Raw genomic sequence first — 19,435 nt, 5'->3', positions numbered from 1 at the left:
GCATTCAAAAGCAGCCCTTGGGAGCTAAATAACAAAATCAGATTATGTTTCAATAACATTTTGACACTTCTTTCTATCACGGAGTTTTAAAATCCTAGCTATAATTCCCAGAAAAGCAGTGTTCATGCTTCCAGAGAAAAAAATCAACCCATTAAACATTAATTATGTAATTCCTATTAAAAATATATGGGCAAAAAAACTAACAATATAAGCTGTCTAGTTTTGGAACCAATAAGGCAGTAACACATGGAAAAAAATATATTTCACTTAAAGAAGAACTTAGGTACGTTTCCTACTGAGAGTGTTGTCTTTCCTAACAAAGACATCAATAGCAGAATCCATTGTGTTTAACCACATGAAAGTTACTCATCTACACTCTCCACAGTCATTGGAGAGAGGCACTTCTCGAAGGCAGTCCATCTTCCCTGTTTCAGGTATCTACGTTAGGAATGAGTAACGCTCAGCAGGTAACTCTTTATGCACTATAGAAAACTTAGGACAACTGAGAATAGGAACCCTATGTCCATGTCAGGCCACAGGCATGGTAGTTTTCTACTCCAGTTTATTACAAATAAGTCTCTATACTGTAATGTAAATGACAAATCTAGAGTAAGGTACTTCTTAGTCTCTTCTCCTCCCTAATTGTCCTTGGCCTTCACTTTACTTTTGTCTTTATTATTACTAAAAAAAACACCAACACCTGTTCAGCAATATTGGCTTAGTGAGTATTTAAAAGAAAACACGAAGACACTTGTAACAAGTGTAAACCCCCTTCAGAATGGTTTTACCTGTGCAAATGATTATGGGAAAAGAGGAAAGGAAGTATAGTGGGATGATAGCCTTTGGGGAGACATAGGGAAAGAAATAAAATTACAGAATACCATAGAAATAAAAAGAATATATTCGGTACTCTGAAAAACAGGATGACATCATTATGACTGAGCTGCTGAAAAATGTTAAAGAGCTGAGAAATTAATTATACATAACACCCATAGGAATGGACAAAAGTTTACAAAAGTTGAACAGAAGACCTTAAGACAATAGTTCACAGCAAATTTTTAATTTCTTTTGTTAAACTACAAGTTGTTTCCTCATGGTCAGCATTCTGTTTTTTTAATAGCATGTCCAGTATTTCTACCTCCTTTCAAGACATCTCCTCTCTTTCATTATTAGGAGAGAAGATTAAAGGAGATGACTTATAAGAAGCAAGGGCAACAGCAGACTATTCTGTTCTGAGCAGAGATTACTTTTTACCACCTACAGTGTTAAGGATCTCAAAATGCCATTTCAGGAGAAAAATAAAGCAGCCATCCATACCTCCCCCTCTAAGTCTGCGTCCCACTAGCCTGTGTACAGTGATGGGCCCAAATTGGGATGAACTGTAATGACAGCTATAAATATTTATTTGAACTGCATTTGTTAGACACTGGTTCCACTGAACTGTTAAAATTATCAGTACTGAATTTAACAAAATAATACTGTACTCAAGTTGTCCGGGCGTTTAAAATTCATCACTGTCTCTTACCTTCTCTTATGGCTGTCTTCTGAGCACAGAGCTTGGCATATCAGGCCAATTAGGCAGAACCAAAGTGCTGCTAGTGCAATTATCCTCCAGTCGCTGACGGATTTAATGAGAGGTATGCAGCCCATTGACCAATCAAAACACAGCCACCAGGGACATAACAGCAACCATGCATTCAATGAATAGTAGTAATTATAGTTTATAGCCTGTCAGTCAAAAAGAAAACAAACATTTATTTGATACTAAACTTAAGTGCGAGGGGGAGAAACTTTAGTTCTTGTTTTCTATCATTTCTGCTATTGCAAAATATTTCTTATACAAAAAGAGAGACCTTAAATACTGTTATACTACATCTAGTTATATATTTACTTACTTTATAGCTGTGAAATTATTATTTTTAATATAGTTACGTGGTTTTCCTATTCAGAGCAGGGAAATGCAGTTCTATACTGTGCAACCAATACCCACATGTAGAAAGAATAATTTCCCAGAACAGGAGGAAATGTCAAAAGACAACACCTTTCTTTCAGTCTTCATCTCCAAAGCCATATTTAATACAGTCAGAGGTATAAAGCCAATACATACTCCAAATGCACCAGACCAGAACTTTATGCTATTTTCTTCAATTGTGAAAGAACAGATGAAGAGTCAAATACAGTATGTGGAAAAAGGAAGAAACCCAGCAAAAGCTAAACCCTTGCACGCATGAGACAAGTAGTGAATAAATGGAAATGTACTTCAATGTGTGCAGAGCATGCTAAATTGAATGCAAAGAATATATAGATATTTTTTTCTTCAAATTGCAGAAAGTCTTCACAAGGGAAGGTGACTCATCACACAACTCAAAATGTTTAGACTGCCCGCTTTATTGTTTCTTTGAGGCGCAGAAAAGAAAATTTAATTTGATGACAAAGACAAATGCTCTGAGCTTGCCAGAAAAAAAAAATCAGCTTCATAACTTACTCTCACAAACAGACTATCTGCAAATGAAGCTGGGTTGTCTACTTCAGTAAAAGCCGGTGGCCCCGTGCCCATAATCCTCCAGCGGATATAAAGTATACTAGCCCCTCCAGACATCAGAAGAGTTATCCTGAAAAGCAGCCCCTTTCTTAATAGCCCAGCATTCTGCAGGAAAGAAAGAAAAAATAATAAGAAATAAAAACAAACTATTTTTTTTCTCATCCTGGCTATATTCACATCTTTTTTGTGGCCATCTCAGAAAAAAGAGGCTGTCAATTGACGTTTGTCTTTCTTTTGCAGTTACAGGAAAGGTCTCAAGCTTTACTACAATTAATTGCAAAATATTTTTTGCCAACATTTTCATTTCATTATCAATCAGAACACTTATTGAAGAATTCTCTTCTACAAATCCTCAGTAATTTTATAGTTGATATAATTTCACACATCAATTTTTGACAAGGAATTTGTGAAGAACATAGCTGTTAGTATACACCACATTAAACTCATTAATGCAGGACAGTTTTCCCATGAATTTTGTTTTAAATCGCTCTGATTGACCTTTTGTCACCAAAAGTTTTTCTCCACTTAGGTCTATTTAGGGGTAAAATTACATGAGTGCAAGAAAACTGCACAACTTGAAGCTGAGTGAAAAGAAAAAATAAATTTTTCACAATCAAATGCAATTAAAAAGCCAATGACACACAGGCACCAAAATCACTTTGGTCAGGGTAAAATTATCCAGGAGCTATAAAAGAAATAATCCTGTTTTATCTATAGTATTAACTCAGTTAATTTACATTATAGGTTTTATAACATACATATTAGGGTCTAAAGAAAGCAATTCACTTAAAAGCAAGAAATCTGAGTCCACACAGAAAAGTGATGTCATAGAAGCTAAATTTTACAAACTTCTGCTTCTTCCCTATGAATTGTAACTCTTCTTCTCCATGCTTGCACCTGTTTCATAAATGAAAAAAACACAACCAAAGAAAAACAAACGCCGCTGTGTGCCACAGAGGTTCTTCACCCTTTTCCAGAGACTGGAAAGAAAATCATGAACTATAATGATACCCACGTCACAACTTCAAGATGCAAACCCAGTCTTCCAGCACCCTACCCAGCTAGCAAGTGTTAACTCGGATGGGAAGTGAAGGACCTAGCTTCTCTCCCAGTCCCTGTGTTACAGTGCTGTAGGGCTCCCTTAGAGCTGCCTGAAACCTGATGGCCGAAGTTAACCTATGCAGCCTCAGTAAGTTATCAGAGATGCAGAAGATCAAAAGTGAGAGTTTCTCTGAAATGAGGGGTCACTTCCCTCCCCACTGAACATGTCGGAAGAGGAAAATGTTGATAAACTGTGGATTTTTCCATGTAAAAGTTGACTGGATCCTGAAAAATATGGTCATGTGATCTCCACCTTTGGCTCTCCTTTATCCCTTCCTTCCTTCCTTAATTTGATATATTTCTATTATCTTTAAAAACCTATCTGATAGTTATACATGATCAATTCTGTATGTTCACCATAACAGCTGACACGCTGATTATTATTACCTATGACTGCAATATGCAATTATTTAGGAGATCAATATTACTTATTTCTGAGGTCTAAGAAAAAAATAGGCTTGTTGCATAAAGTAAGAGATCCAACAACGTCCTGGCTAAAGGTATTTATTCTCTAAAATGATAGGAAAATAAGTTTACAAGCATTATTCAGATGGGTTTTTAATATTTGTAGCTGACAACGGAGTCATCATAAAATACTTAATTGAATGCCTACGGAAACAAGTTTGTATTGTTGATTTTACATAAGCTAGCCTCTGTGCTCAAATGGCTATTTCCAGTTTGCACATCTCAGCAACCGAAGTCAATACAATGAAAATCATTCCTAAAAACTGTTTTTGGAACAAAATTGTGCTATGAAGGAAAACAGGATAGTGACAATTTATGTCTTATTACAGAATAACTAAACTAAAACTCTTATCCCAGACTTCATTTCATTTAACAGTACATGTAGCTCCTCAAAGGCCACATTTCACAAATCACAAAATCTCTTAGTAAGCAGAATTTAAAAAGTTGAAGAAGCATTACCGTATGTCTTACGGTCTTTGATTTAGAGTTAACTGACATCTGGCATGAAACTGAAACTAATCTCTCAAATCGAGAGGAAAAAAATCTGCAAGTAAGAAAATTTAAGACCTGACATTTAACAAAACAAAACAAACTTTAAACACAATTCAATGAAAAGACCAGAACAGATTTCTGTAGCTGGTAGGAGCTAAAATTAATTACTTCTATTAAAATAAGAAAAAAAGACAACACTTTCTTCACCCAGACATCACTGTTTAAAAGTCACAAAACAGAAGCACAATGCTTTGAGCTATTCATGCTTCAAGAGTAATCCTCCAAAAAATGTTCACCTCTGACACATTTCCAACACTTTAATTCTGAACTTGATCTGCTTTAATTCTCTTCAGCTCTTGACTCCTCCTTTTCCTCATGCTAGTCAATATTAGTCCCATTACACAACTCAATTCTTCAGCATTCTTATTTGCTGCCTTAAGTACTCCTCCATCCCTCAGCCATTCTTGCCTAAATCTATTGTTTCAGTTCTAGAGATTCCAATTTCACTGATTTCCTCACAAAGCTCCTCAAGAACATTTCCATTTCACTCTTTGTGAAGGAATTTTAAAGTCCCGTAGGACTTGTTACTCAGAAATATGAGCAAGACTTGTCTACAGTGAAACCACTGATCAATGCAAGCTCCAATGAATATTCCTTTGCCTTGCTGAAGCTTGCACGGGAGAGGCAAATGGTTTAGCTGTTCAACAGCAGTGATGTTCTAGAAGGCTGTTTATTTGGTTGTTACCAATTCTTCACCTAAAGATGAATGTTTCTGTGATTTGCTTATGATCACAATCTCACAACAAATACTAGGTGTTACATTCCACTTGAGCCAATATTAGATAGAGCAGTACCAACAAAAGTCAAAAATTCAATCCTTAGTGACTATTTGTGCTTAAATATTTTTACTTTCAAGTTTCCAGGCTACTCGGAACTGTCTCCTGTTTGGTAGCTCATATTCTAGCTTCTGACCCTGCAGAACTTGTGCATCAAGCAGTCAGCTCTTCCACACCACATTTTTAAGATAATGTTGAGAGAAGCATGGAATGGATTTCTGTATTCAATGCATTTCTAACGTTATTCCATTACCACTCATGTTGAGAAGATGTCACAGCCCATTGCCTTACTTAGCTGACTGAAAACACCTCTCATTTTTCTTTAATCCTCAGCAAAAACAGAACTGCCAGAAGTTTTATCTTTGTCTTTTAGTACATGACTGTCTGAATAGCAAGAATGAATAAAACCTTTAAGGACTCACCTCCAATAACTTGTCTTTACGTAGTAACTTTTGAATGAACTCCAAAACATTTAGCTTGTTAATCACCATGGCATCAAACACTGCATTCAAACCCTAAGCAACCAAAACAGAAGTAAGAACATAAGATGAAGTAGCTACCCAAAACCAATTTTTAAGAAATGCACCTTATATTCCAATTCTACCATGAGCTATCATATATCTTAATTCTGATTTCAAACAAGTAGATAATAGGTACCTTGCTAGTAACAATGGCAGAATAAGAAATGAACAACCTGAGCTCAGATGAGCAGACCATCACATCATTGTAATGTGTATGCTCCTGCTACATCTGATATACCAGGGATACCACGTACCAGCAAGCTACACCCTGTATGTATGGTTACAACGGCATTGAACCACCTATCTGTCTGCTGTTTTTTTGCCTAAATGTTCTGCAGTGTAAATGCCGCAGTCAAGAGGTAAGGCTTCTGTCCAAGTAAGGTGGAGTTTCTTTAAGCCTTCTTTTATTTATTTATTTTTTGCTGTGCAGCATGGTATCTTTTGACTGACAGGTTCCAAAAATATTAAAAGGTACGTAAATTGTCACAACAAGCAAAGGCTGAGAAAGATTTTACATGGGTATCAGGCTTTGTTTTCTTGCAATTACATCAATACACACAGTGGAAGTTGCTGAAAAAGAAAAGCAGAGTTCTATGTAACATCAGCCACTACACATAAAACTAGAGGATATTCAGCTCTTTGCTAGACTATACTTGCACATATTTCCCCCACAGAAACAAAAAATATATCCAGAGGTAATTCTTTTGAGGTCAATGAGGTAATTCTGTTGAGGTCACCAGTAAAATCCAACCTCAATGTTCCAGCAATCACCAACCATGACAATTCATGACTACTCAGCCTACATCCTAATACCTTCAGAAATTACCTCAATGTCCTGTAAACTAAAAGGGGAAAAAAAAGTCAGTAAAAATATCACCTGGCAAGGCAAAGAGTGAGGACACTGGGAGGCCATAAGTCTCTTTTCAACAGTCAAAGGGAGAAAAGAGAAGATAGGCTGGAGAGTTGGATGGTTCCACATAGAGAGATCAGCTGGCAGTTACAAGGCTTATGGCTCACTTACATGAAGATTGGGAAAGTAGGAAAGCAAGAATCTTGCTGAAAAATACAATCAGCCTACAAGGAATCTTTTTAATGTGCGATTTATCCCTTCATCCTTCTGACCTTTACCCTTCAACTCAAGGATAAATATCATCACCCTAGCAATGCAACAGCAAACAGAAAATCCAGATCAAATAACAATTCTGTCTGCTAGCTCAAATAATTACTTCATACCACTAGAAGAAATAATCACACTATGTTTTAAGACAACTTCTGTTTTCCTCACAGATACCTTTGAAAAATACATCAGCCTGTGAGTGTCTATCAAAAAATAATGTCCTACAGCAAGATGTTTTCAGTAATTTCTACAATTTTTTCTAAGGCTGAGAAGGTCCTTGCTGCAAATAATTCTTCTGATTGCTTTATCTACGTCAATTAAAGCTACAAATCAGATTCACTTATACAGATATACAACTATGCAAAAGGTGTAAATCACTGATGTAGCATTACAGGTGGCTTACTGGATCACCCAAAACAGACTATCTTCACTTCAGTAATAGAAACCAAGAGTAAAATGAACATGAAAAGTAAGTACATCTGTTTGCATAGGCTGTTTACATAAGAGATGGAAGGAAGAGATTCAGTATTAGAAATACATAAACAATTACCCTACTTATAATTAGGAATGTTCAAAAAAAAGCAAGAGGGTGGAGCTTCTAAAAACAGTCTCCTCCAGTTATGTCTTTGTTCATAGACTTCAGAGAGATGTTTGTTGACCCACTACCTCAACAATCATACATTCAAAATCAAGGCCAATGAACATAATACACAGTGAAACTAACACCGTGAATCTTAAATTTTGCAAGAAGTTAACAGATACATGCAAACTGCTTACAAAAGATAAAACAAATTCCAGCAGGTTGGCTGGGATACAATCAAGAGAGCTCTACTGGAATACTGTTTTTAGTCAACATTAACTAGTTTTCTGAACAGAACAAAAAGATGTTCACGAAATTAGTTGTGGAGAAGATTCATCCTGGTATACTTTACAACTGCAGCTGACAGATGCTAAGGTCAAAAATCAGTCAACAAGAGGATTCTTACCAGTATTGTAATTCCTTGTTCTTTGCACAGCATGGCTACTGCACCTAGGAGAACACTCACCAGCACCCAGAACACAGAAAAATGATGTCCTTCCTTATCTGTCAAAATAAAGCATGCCATAACATTAGGTTTATACATTTAAAGGTAAAGTTAGAAATTCAAATTAAAGTTAGAATTAAAAGCAAAACAAAAACAAACAACCAGCATTTAATCTCACAATCTTTTATATCAGTCAAAATCTGGATACACAGACTTGAAAAGCATTACAGACTTGAAAAGCACTGGGCACCTCCTGCAATATGCTGGCATTTGTCCTTTTATTGCAGTCATTTTCTATTCTCAGAGACATTAGAAATCTCCCTGTTTGCTAGATGTCTTAGCCAGACTAATTAGAATGGCAGAAGCTTCACATAGTTTTCACAATTCATCATCTGAAAAGGTTAATTCCCAATATTTAGACTCATTTATCATCCTTAGCTACAGCTCTATCATTACTGGCCACTCTCCTCCAAGCTACCACAAGAACAAGAAATTCTTTCTAATGGTTACACATGAAGCAGCACCACACACAAACTGTGTTAACAGTAGCCTAATGTACAAAGGCACAATGAGCTGCTTTTCCAGGGCTGCTACATTTAGCAAGTGCTATATGTCATTTCATTAGTACTGCTGTGGAATGCCACGAAGCTCAATAATTTCAGCATCTGATCAGAGAAGCAGTTAGTTCTTGCAGTTTTACAGCAGGGTGAGGAACTCTGGGGTTAAGAGATCAAGAGTAGCTACAGCTTCTAGTAGAAAAAAAAAGTCTTTAAAGACTGCACCATGTAGCTGAGTTTGGGGACTACAAGCAGGCATTTCTGAGACTGATATAACAATAAGCTCGACTACAGCCAAGGTACTATCACACACAGTACACGGGTACTTCACATAAAAACATGTCTGTCACAACCTCTACTCCACAGGTGCAAGCAACAGAGGGAAACACTCAGCTCATTCAGAGAGAGTTTCTTGATTCAAGCAACATGAGCTCTACAGGCATCACAAGAATCATTTGCCATGTGAAAAAAAAAAACAAAAGTTGAACTCTATATTCATCGACTGAACCCCTTTTTTATTCTCCTTGATCTCTAGAGCAGTTCTTTCCTACTGCAGGTTGGACCCTCAGCACTTAAACAGAACTGCAATAATCGTCTACGCAGAGGGCAAATGGAAGAAGTAAGATTTATTTCACCAGAAGGAGGCACCTGAGAATAGAGCTGAAGAGAACAGAACGGAATAGAACAGAACAGAACATGAGGCTTCCTTTCTAACTGGTTGAAAGAAGGAGAACCCTTTAGGGATCTAGTCACCTACTTAAATGCAGTTCAGAGAAGCAGCTATTGCTTTTCACTGATGATAAAGGGAAATTAGCATACTAACTCAAGTTGTTGACAAGTAAGATACGAACCATCACAAGTGTCTGAGGATCTACTGACGTTGGTTCATTGGCTTCTTCTCTCATTTTGAGGCAGAGCACTTCTTTTGTAGAAGACAGCAGAAGATTTGAAGAACAGGAACAAGTTTTAGAAGCACTCGTTTCTTACCGAAGACTTAAAGCTTCAACAAAGTGAATATTAAGATGTTTGAAATTCATTGCAATAAAATCTAGTGGGCATTTGTTCCTTCTCCCTCCATCCCAAATTATTTCCTTGTAGGTGAGGACAGAGTTAACATTGGAGGTGCAGATGTTATAAACTGAAAAGAAAGGCTCCTGAAGGAAAGAAGTCATACACCTTCCAATACCAAAACAAAACATGGAAATACAAAATATATAATGGCTAAACTAAAGAGGTTTTAGTTGTAACTAAAAAAAAAGCAATGAGGAAACTAATTCACATCACATATACAGAGCTGAGGGTTTTCAGGGTTGCAATACGCACACAGTTCATGGAGAACGGGGCTTCAAAATTCTTTATATAAGCTTTGCTAAGAATAAGGAATCTGTCCTAAATACATCCCTTGAAGATCTTCAACTCTTCAGACTGCCTGCAACACAAGACCGCTCATCCAGTTTTTGAAATCCGTCTTTTTTTTTTTTTATATAAGGTAGAAAGAAACTAGTTGGCAGGAGGTGAAGATAGAAGGCAAGCTAATTGACTGTGATGACAAAATAACAATCACTCATTCCTAGTAAGCGTGAAAGGGAGAACATTGAACAAAGTCAATGGACTTCACTGAGTTTACTGAAGTATACTTTCTTCAGGTGAGAGGGTTCTTCTTCCCACAATCAAATTCTGGAGGAGAGAAGCTGGGATGTCTGAGCACAAATAAAGACTATGTTAACATGGAAGTTGGTAGGAAGTATATACAGCAAAGAGACACCAGCACAGTGATTCACAAATGCTTTGATAACTTGCAGTGTGAGAAGCAACAGGGAGAAAAGAAAGTTCAAATTATCAAGGACAAGTATAACAATAGCGCACTCATACAGCATGAAATTCATAAAAGCCGCATCATAAAAGGAGAAAAGGCAATTTATGTAAAAGAGGAGTTATTCCAATACTCAATGAGAAAGAAAATGGACATTGCCAAGAAAATAGTGTTCTGTGCCTTTTTGCTTCATTTTTCACAAAGAGGTCAGTTGCAATTAGATGGCTTACACAACATCATCAGGAAAGGAGCAAGAATAGAAGCAGAACAGTGAACAACAACAACACAGAATTTACAGGGAAGTTAATCTGTTTTAAATTACAGCAATTGATTACATTTACTCCAACAGGTCCTATACACCACAGAGTAATCTCAACTGTTACCTCTGAGACATCATGCAAAATGCATGAAATTCCAGAAGCTTGGAGTTAAAAACAAACAACCAAAAAACCCCATCATGCCTGCATGTCTACTACTGAAAGGTAAAAGAGATAGGAAAAGTAAAGCTAAAGCATCAAAGCCAAGCTGACTGGTTGAAATTGTCCAGAAAAAAAATACACAAAGTATTTTCTAGATGAGTCTCCAAAACAAAAGGATATGATTAGTTGTTTTCCAAAGACATATTACAGCTACTTAAATCAAATTAAGTATAGTTTTTTGACTTGGAGAGCAAAGAGGGCTTTCTGGATGAGAGCAAACCTGTAAACCTTGACTACAGGAAGGCATGAGAATGCCACTGGAGACAGTGTGAAATAAGCAAGAAATAATAGGGGATGGATGAAATTATAGAATGGATAAAAGTAACAGTTGTAAAACTACACGAAGACTCTAGGCCACTGCGCAAAATGGGAAAATACATTCTGGACTGGGTCTTCCTTTCAATTTATTGTTTATAATTATAATTTCAATTATAATTTTATTCCTTTCAATTTATTATTTATTACACTAGTCATAATCAAATGCTATTCAATAGGCACACGTTCAAAGTTGTACAGAAACTGACTTGTGTTGTGAACATCTCAAGTCTCAGATGCCAGAAATGTCTCAGCATGTAAAGTGTAGCCAAGCTTATGTAGGAACCCTCAAATACAGTAAAAGATGGTAAAGAACAACAACAAAAAAACCCCACAATTCCATAGATACATTCATTAAAAGATGAGAAACAAGCATCACGATCTCCTTCCCAAAACCATAACCTCAGTTCCTTTATTTTCTTTTGCAGTCTCAAAAAGTCAATACAGTCATACATAGAACTGTAATATTATAAAAATTTATCAGTTTGTGATTAAACTTCAAATAAAGAAAATTTTAATTAAGGAATATTTTATCTTGTGCTTTTGCCTGGGTCAATATGCACAAATACCCCCCATATCCTCACTGCAGAAATCTTGGTACTAAACTAGGACTGAAAAATAGATACAAAAGACTGGCATTCAGCAATGTCTTCAAGCAATTTTTAACAGTGATTTGAAAATGTAAAGCACTACATAAGTGCTAATTATTATTATAAGATACACACATGCCAACAGAAGTAATCAGTCTAACAAAGCACATTCTCTAATACGGCACTGCTTCCCACCAGAAAAATCTTGTGTTAGAAAATGAAACCAATCTTTGGTTGGCACCTGCACCTAGTTGAAACTGGTACACCATATTGTGAGTGGGCATTGTGCCACTCTAACAGATGGACAAGACTGTGAGCACGCCAAATAAACAGAGTACTTGCCTTTTTTTTTTTTTAAGCTGGAAAAATACACTGTTTCTATACCAACAAAAAAGGGTGTTTCAATGACCCCACTTCACCAGTACGTTAAGTCTGAAAGTCAAGGGGATCCAAAGAAATACCTGTGTAAGACATGAAGAAGCCTTGAGGGCTCCTCCACGCAGGCTGCTGGACTCAAGTACAAGCACTATGTTTGCAGAATTGCTCTAGGAAAGTGTTTTACAGTGTGGAGTCAACTGATCCTAAATTTATGAGCAATATGCTTACTGTGGTACCCCTCAACCCTGCCTTCCTAGATGCTAATCCTCCTTCTTTTGAGAGACCTTATCTCACATTGTCCTAAATCCACAAGTCAATGAATACAAATTCCTAGTAAGTTCAGGATATGAAGAAAAATACTACATGTTTATAGAGTACCAAGCTTAGTTTTACTTTAAAGTCAAGCTAGCAACAGCAAAACAAAACATAGCAACCACTTCAGAACAATAATTATCAAGTCAGACATTTAGGCATTCAGCACTTCCTCCCTCAAAGCCAACTGAGCATCTTAGGGTGTAACCAGGTGAAAACTTGGAGCAGTTCAAGAAGTCATTTAAGCATGTTTAAGTGCATTGCTATAAAGAGCAGGAAGAATTCCCTAGCCTTAGAAGATAAAGCAAGAATCCATTGTTAGAGTTAACTTAAGCCTGAGATCTCCCTGTGTGTCTCCAATTCTCCGAATGTACATACTACTGCAGCGCAGCTCAGCATTTCACTTAATAATGAAACTACAATAGCAAATGGCGTTCCTAAACATCACCAAGTACCTCAAACTCATTACATAGAGGCTACAGTAGAGTGATCATCTAACCCTAAATTATACTATCATGGACAAACAAAATTTAGTGCTAATTCTACAAAAAAAAGTTATGGTTTCTCATTTGCCCACTAAAAGAATAAAAGGATATATTTTCCACATGCAACTCTGCCCTCCCAATGCATTCAAACATGAACAGTTGGGCACACACTTGAAAAAAAATCAGGGCCCAAATGTTTAACAGTTGTTTAGTCTGGAGAAGAGGAGGCTCAGGGGAGACCTCATTGCTCTCTACAGGTACCTGAAAGGAAGGTGTGGGGAGCTGGGGGTCGGCCTTTTCTCACAGGTAACCAGTGATAGGACTAGAGGGAATGGGCTCAAGTTGCACCAGGGTAGGTTCAGGTTGGAAATGAGGAGACATTTCTTCTCAGAAAGAGCAGTCAGGCATTGGGACGGGTTGCCCAGGGAGGTGGTGGAGTCACCGTCCCTGGGCATGTTGAAGGAAAGGTTGGACGTGGTGCTTAAGGACATGGTTCAGTGGGTGACATTGGTGGTAGCGGGACGGTTGGACCAGATGATCTTGGAGGTTTTTTCCAACCTTAATGATTCCATGAGTAGTAAATACCTCTTGATCGATTGCAAAATAGCTAACAAACTCCCCCTTATCTGAACAGTACTGTCTTTCACATAGAAGACTTACACATTTCCAAACTAAAGGAAAACCTCCACTATTCACAAAACTTATTGCTACAGTCTACTTTGCATGTTTCATTATATTAGCAATGAACTAGCAGATGATTAATGGAAGACTACAAAGAACAGAACAAAACAAACACACAACCAAGTACAAAGTCATTTTTAGAAGTCATAGCATATGAGCACACAGTTGTTCCCCTATTTAAGATCCATGCCAAGTATTACTCACATGAAGCAAATATCAAACTCAACATTTTACATTACTCAGATCACCAATGCAGTTGGCAAATACACGCAACTGGATCACTGTCAAGGCTGAAGACAAAGGAAGGCAAAATGAATACTCCAGCAGTTTTAAAAGTCCTTATTAATTCCCAGAGATACTGCATTAAAATTCAACAAAGTTAATAACCCACAATTCCCTTCAGAACATACCTAAACAGTTGTCAGCTCTTGCTGTCTCCAATGCCTATGCAGTGGATCTGTCCCCACAGATGTGTTTTTAAAACAGCCGGACAGAATGAGAACAACAGATTAGTTCCTTGCAAATATAAATGTTATCCTACCAGAGTTCTGGTAACATTAAAAACTCTATGTAAGAAAAAAGTGAGAGAATTTTAGAACTTCAGTAAAACATAATTATAACCTATATAGTACGTTAAACGCTGATACTCTTTGAAAAAAAAAAGATAAAATGCTACGGATTCTGGCTAAAAGAAACTGTCTGCCCAAAAATCCATCAAAGCCACGAATAAACCACATCAGACAGGCAAACTGCAGTGTGTCTTGAGCTTCACAAAAATCATTTTCCTTTGGAAATTTTCCAGTCTGGCAACTTCTACCTTTCTAATCTCCTACTTGCTTTCAGTATTATTTATACTTCCCCACAGTATCCCCCAAATACTCTTCAGACATTTTGTGTGTCCTCACTCTCAAGACAAACAAAATAAAAATAAAAATCTTACATCTATTCACTTAGACAATAGGTGAAAACAAACACTAAAAAGCCTCTCTTCTATGTCTTTTATCGCTGTTAGAGAAGACTTCAAGGATGACATTTCAATTACTATATCTATCCTAGTGAAACAGATTTCTGGAACTCTGCTGGACACAAATCTCACATTGCCTTGCTGCAAGAACAGTCAGGTTCTTTATGAAAGACTTAAGATATCCTATGTATTTAACATTAGGATGCTGCTGGAGACAGAAGAGTTTATGTTACTGAGGACATAACTGTATCAGCAGCATGAACTCAGCCTTTTCAATGATTGTTTTACTATGACATTCAAAGTTAATCATTAAATGCAAAACAATGTCAAACATGTTTTGTTAACTGTATTCTAAAGACAATACAAGTACAGTCCAAAAATCCCGAATGGTTTAGAGTTATACCTTCTTTTAAGTATACCAGAAGAGCCATGCTATCATGGTTTTTAATAACAATAATTGTTTAATAACAATTAAAAGAAAACACCTTTGATAGTTCTCCTCCTGCCTGTAAAAAGCTGGTCACCTAACTGCTATATACATGTCACAGCCAAATCCAGAAACAAGGGCACAGGCAGTTTACCCAGAATTTAGGGTTACACTTGCCTTTAATATATACAAATCTAGCAGAACAAAAGGAAATAGGATGGTGTAACAAGCTGCTAGATCCTATTTTTCTGGGGGATCCTCACAGAGCCGCTATGTATGATTAGAAACAAAAGCCTGATGCAGTGGAACGCACGGAAGGTTTTCTGGTTGTTTTCTCCCCCTCCTTCTTACTAAGACTATTGCACAAAGATAAATTACCATCTCAGTTGGACCTTGAAAGTGATGAAGTAACAACTGTTAACTTGGACTAGCACTATCAATGTGCCCTGGCAGTACTGCAGACTTTCTGAGTCTAGTGGATAACGATGACTTTGCCAGTAGAAGGAAAACATTTTGAATTCTGAGAGAAGAAATGATATTTTTTTCTTTGTTACATCTTAGCGGACATTGTTTAAGTCTGTTCCTTAAACTGCACATGCATATTTTTAAAATGCTTGCTCTTCATCGATACTCGAAGTGACAACAGCTTCCATTTGGCACTAAGAGGGTTTCTGCTGTGACTCCCTCAATCCGTGCACATCCAAACTCAGCTAAACTCAGATAAAAAAGTCTTTACTCCTTATTCATCCTATTATTTTTGAATGACTAGAAGAATTGTTAACAAAATAAGGATATTCATACCATCAAAATGGAGGCATCCAAGAGTAAAGCTTCACGCTTGCTTTAATACAATAAAACCACTGAAAAGTCATACTCTCCTACAGCTACTTCCTCATACGTGGTTACCTTTTCCTACAGCCTTTACTATACAGACACTACCGTCCATACCGGTGCCTGATGGGTTGGGCCAATCTCCCTGCTCAAATGAAAAAAGAGAGATCATAACGATAGAAAGTAAAACTGTCGGTGGGGTTCAGCAAGATACGTGGGTACAGTGAAGAACAGGACTGCCATTTGGAGGGACTGAAACAAGCTAGTGGAGGGGGCTGACAGAGGCCTTGTGAAATTCAAAGACAGCAGCACACAGCAGACCAGCTTGGGAACTGCCTAGGCAGCAGCTCTGCAGAATAGGAGCTGGAATTCCTGGCTGACAGCAAGCTGAAGAAGAGTTGGCAGCATGGCAATGAAGAAGGTTAAATGTACACAGGGCTATACGACCTGCAGCATACCCTGGGGGTGAGGGAAAGTTGTTGTTCCTTGTATTCAGCTCTTGTGAGGCCACATCAGAAGCACTGTTGTGCCCAATTCAAGAAACACATCAATAAGTTGGAAGTCCAGCAAATAACCCCTAAGATGGTTAGGAGAGTACAAAATAGGAAAAGAACCTGAGGGAATTGGTTCCCCCATCCTCCTGCCCTAGAGGAGAAGGCTGAGAAGCATCCAACTTCAGTCTTACTATTCGAAGGAAAGTTATAGGGATGACAGACTTCTCTGAAGTGCCCCGAGAAAGGAAATGATGCAGCAATCACAAGGCCCAGCAAAGTAAAATGCAACTGAACATAAAGGGAAAAAAATTCTTCTCAGGAGGGCAGTTAAACACTAGAACAGGTTGCCTAGTGGGGCTGTGAATTGCCTCGAAGATTTTTACCACCCACCTGTCTAATGCTTCGAACAACCTGATCTATAAAGTAGCCTTGCTTTAAGCTGTCAGATCAGACCAGAGATGACCTCCAGAGTTTTCTTCTGACCTAAATATCTCTATAACCTATGATAGAAGGAAACCTAGGTTGCTCCATTTTTGCAGCTACCCAAAGTAACAAGCCTGGTCTTCCTAAGCTTCTATCCAACTTAGAGATTCAGGTACCTCCAGAAGGTGACTACAAATTCCTAAGATGAGCTCCCACCCTCTCAGTGACCATTGAAATAAGCCTATCTCCTTCCAGTGACTACACAGAAAGAGCAGGGAGAAAAGGCTTTCAAGTTGCTTGCCCAAGTTAGCTGGTGAAGGTCACAAAGTAGGGAAACTTAAAAATAAAGCCTGAGAAAACTCACATACATAACAGATACAAGGTGAAATGCAGCTGGCTTATGAGGCTGGAGATCGAGCTTGTGGGGAAACTGCTGGTGGAGACAATCTCACGTACCTCTGTTTACAAATTAATGTTTTTCATATTTAGGAAGACATGTCTAGGATGAGCAATGAAACTTCCCAGACATTTCAAAGTCAGTTTTCAGACAAGAACCATTCTGACCTGAAAACTTGACCCAAACATCTGTTGTGTGGCACACCCCTCATTGGCCTGTAGCAAATCACATAAGGTTCAGAGGAAAGAAGTAATCTGAAGCTTGGGCTCCTCCCTTTAGGCTCTGTGCAAGATCTGCTTAAGACCTTATTAGTGCTCTCCACAGTGCTGGATGAAGACAAGTTTTCATTCTCTCGTTTAGAAGATGCCAGATACATGCAAGAACCTGAAATTGTCACCAATCTACCCAAAATGAAGCAGCTGTTGGAAGAGACACAATTATCTAACTTGTATACAAATTCTTCAATACAAAGAAAGTCGAAACTCCTTTCAGAAGTCGCTGAGGAAAAACCAAGTAGTGAAGGCAACAGTAAACATTGAAAACTGATCTGAAGGACAAAAGACACAATTATGCTGGCAGACCATAGTTCTCCATAGCAAATCTGCTTAACAGACAGTTCTGATGCTACTATGCGATAGCATCCAATGCAAAAAAAAAAATACTGTGTGCTGCTTCGTATCTTGACTTCATAACATCTTCTTTTTTCTGTATCAATGACAAGAACTTTAGTACAAGACCACTTAAAATTACGCTGACTTCTAAAAGCTATCAGACTAGCCTTTACAAGTTTTAAAAGCAGGATATCTCTTTATTAGAGTACACATCACATTCTTAATCGTTCCTGAGATATCCTCCATACCAAAACAAACACATTCCTTTTTGAGTCTCCAGTGGTCCTCCTAACAACTTGGCTCTTGAGTTGTTCAAACAAAGATAATTACCCCAGCCATACAGGCCTACCTCTATCAACAAACTGGAAAGCACATAGCCAATATTTTAATTTGTCTAATTTAATTTGGTGCTGACAGAAGAAACATCCAAAGCACAATCATAACCATTAAAATAGGTGAGAAAAGAATTAATGAGCAAGCAAGGTCCCAGGGCCAATTTTCATCAAGACATTACTAGTTCAGTTGACAGAAAGGAAATCCACTCAAAGAAAAGGAATGGAAAAAATAATCAGAAGTGAACAGGAATTACTACAAATATAATTTGAAGTGACCCAGTTTAACTTAAACTTATGATATCAAGTGTAGAAATAAGCACAGTGGATCTAAACAGTCTAAGCTCAATTAACAGGAGTTATTCACAACATCTTAGAGCTCTCTGTGCACCAACTCACCCCCCTCAGGCTACACTAAGCTCTGCATTTCCGTGATTGCGTTGTTAATCTAAATAATTGCCAACTGTGGTTAAACGTCATAGGCCATGCCTATTGAACTGATATCACACAAAGCTCTTCACAGCACAGTTCTTCATGGGTTCACCGAATGATTCCCCTATTTCCTGTGGTAGAACACATTCAGATACCAGACTGCATATTCTGTACAGGTTTTTGTAGCTGTGAATTGATGTATTCTTGTGTACTTATTTAATAGACTCCCACGATAATTTCTCCATAACAGTATTTCAACTGCCAAGCTGCATTCAGATCAAATGATACAACAGATCTAAAAGCTCATTTGAGACAAACATCTAAGAAAGAACTTTCCATGTTAAAATAATACAGTTACCTTACAAAAACTCTATGAATAATACTATATTCAACATGTATATGCCAGCACTTGCATATTGCAGGGATTTAGAGGGCTTACTCATACCAATCTTTACTGTTTATTAAAAAAATTACTAGTAAGGTTTCTAAAATTCATTCCCATTTAGGCCATCCCAACACAATGGCATAAAGTATATTAAAACATTTAAGAAAATAAATTCACGGGTCTGATTTCTTTCTAAAATACTTATTAAAATATTTCTTTATGCTCCTAAACAACAAACCATTTAACAAATAAGCCTAGTACAAAACATATTTTCCTTGAAATAAATTCTTAGTGTTTAACAGGAATTAGGGACAACATACCCTTCTAGCTCTTCTAAAATTAAATACCTGCTAGAGCAGATTTCTTTATATTTTCAGACTGTATAAACATTAATAGATTCAATCCACAACAGCTGACATTTTCGGTTTTG

General features: G+C 37.4%; 1 protein-coding gene across 1 annotated transcript in view; it reads right to left on the bottom strand.

Annotated features, from left to right (window-relative positions):
- TMTC4 (transmembrane O-mannosyltransferase targeting cadherins 4) overlaps positions 1–19,435 on the bottom strand; it is a 53,941-nt gene that overhangs the window by 20,832 nt on the left and 13,674 nt on the right. Inside the window, exons 6-9 of the mRNA XM_083820643.1 lie at positions 8,061–8,158; positions 5,859–5,951; positions 2,486–2,647; positions 1,526–1,728 (exon numbers count right to left, since the gene is read on the bottom strand). Of these exons, the coding sequence (XP_083676769.1) occupies positions 1,526–1,728; positions 2,486–2,647; positions 5,859–5,951; positions 8,061–8,158 (556 nt within the window). The remainder of the gene's footprint in view (positions 1–1,525; positions 1,729–2,485; positions 2,648–5,858; positions 5,952–8,060; positions 8,159–19,435) is intronic.

This window comes from Anser anser (genome assembly GCF_964211835.1).
Source record: "Anser anser genome assembly, chromosome: 1".
NCBI classification, from domain to species: domain Eukaryota; kingdom Metazoa; phylum Chordata; class Aves; order Anseriformes; family Anatidae; genus Anser; species Anser anser.
This window is presented reverse-complemented; position numbering and strand designations above follow the sequence as displayed.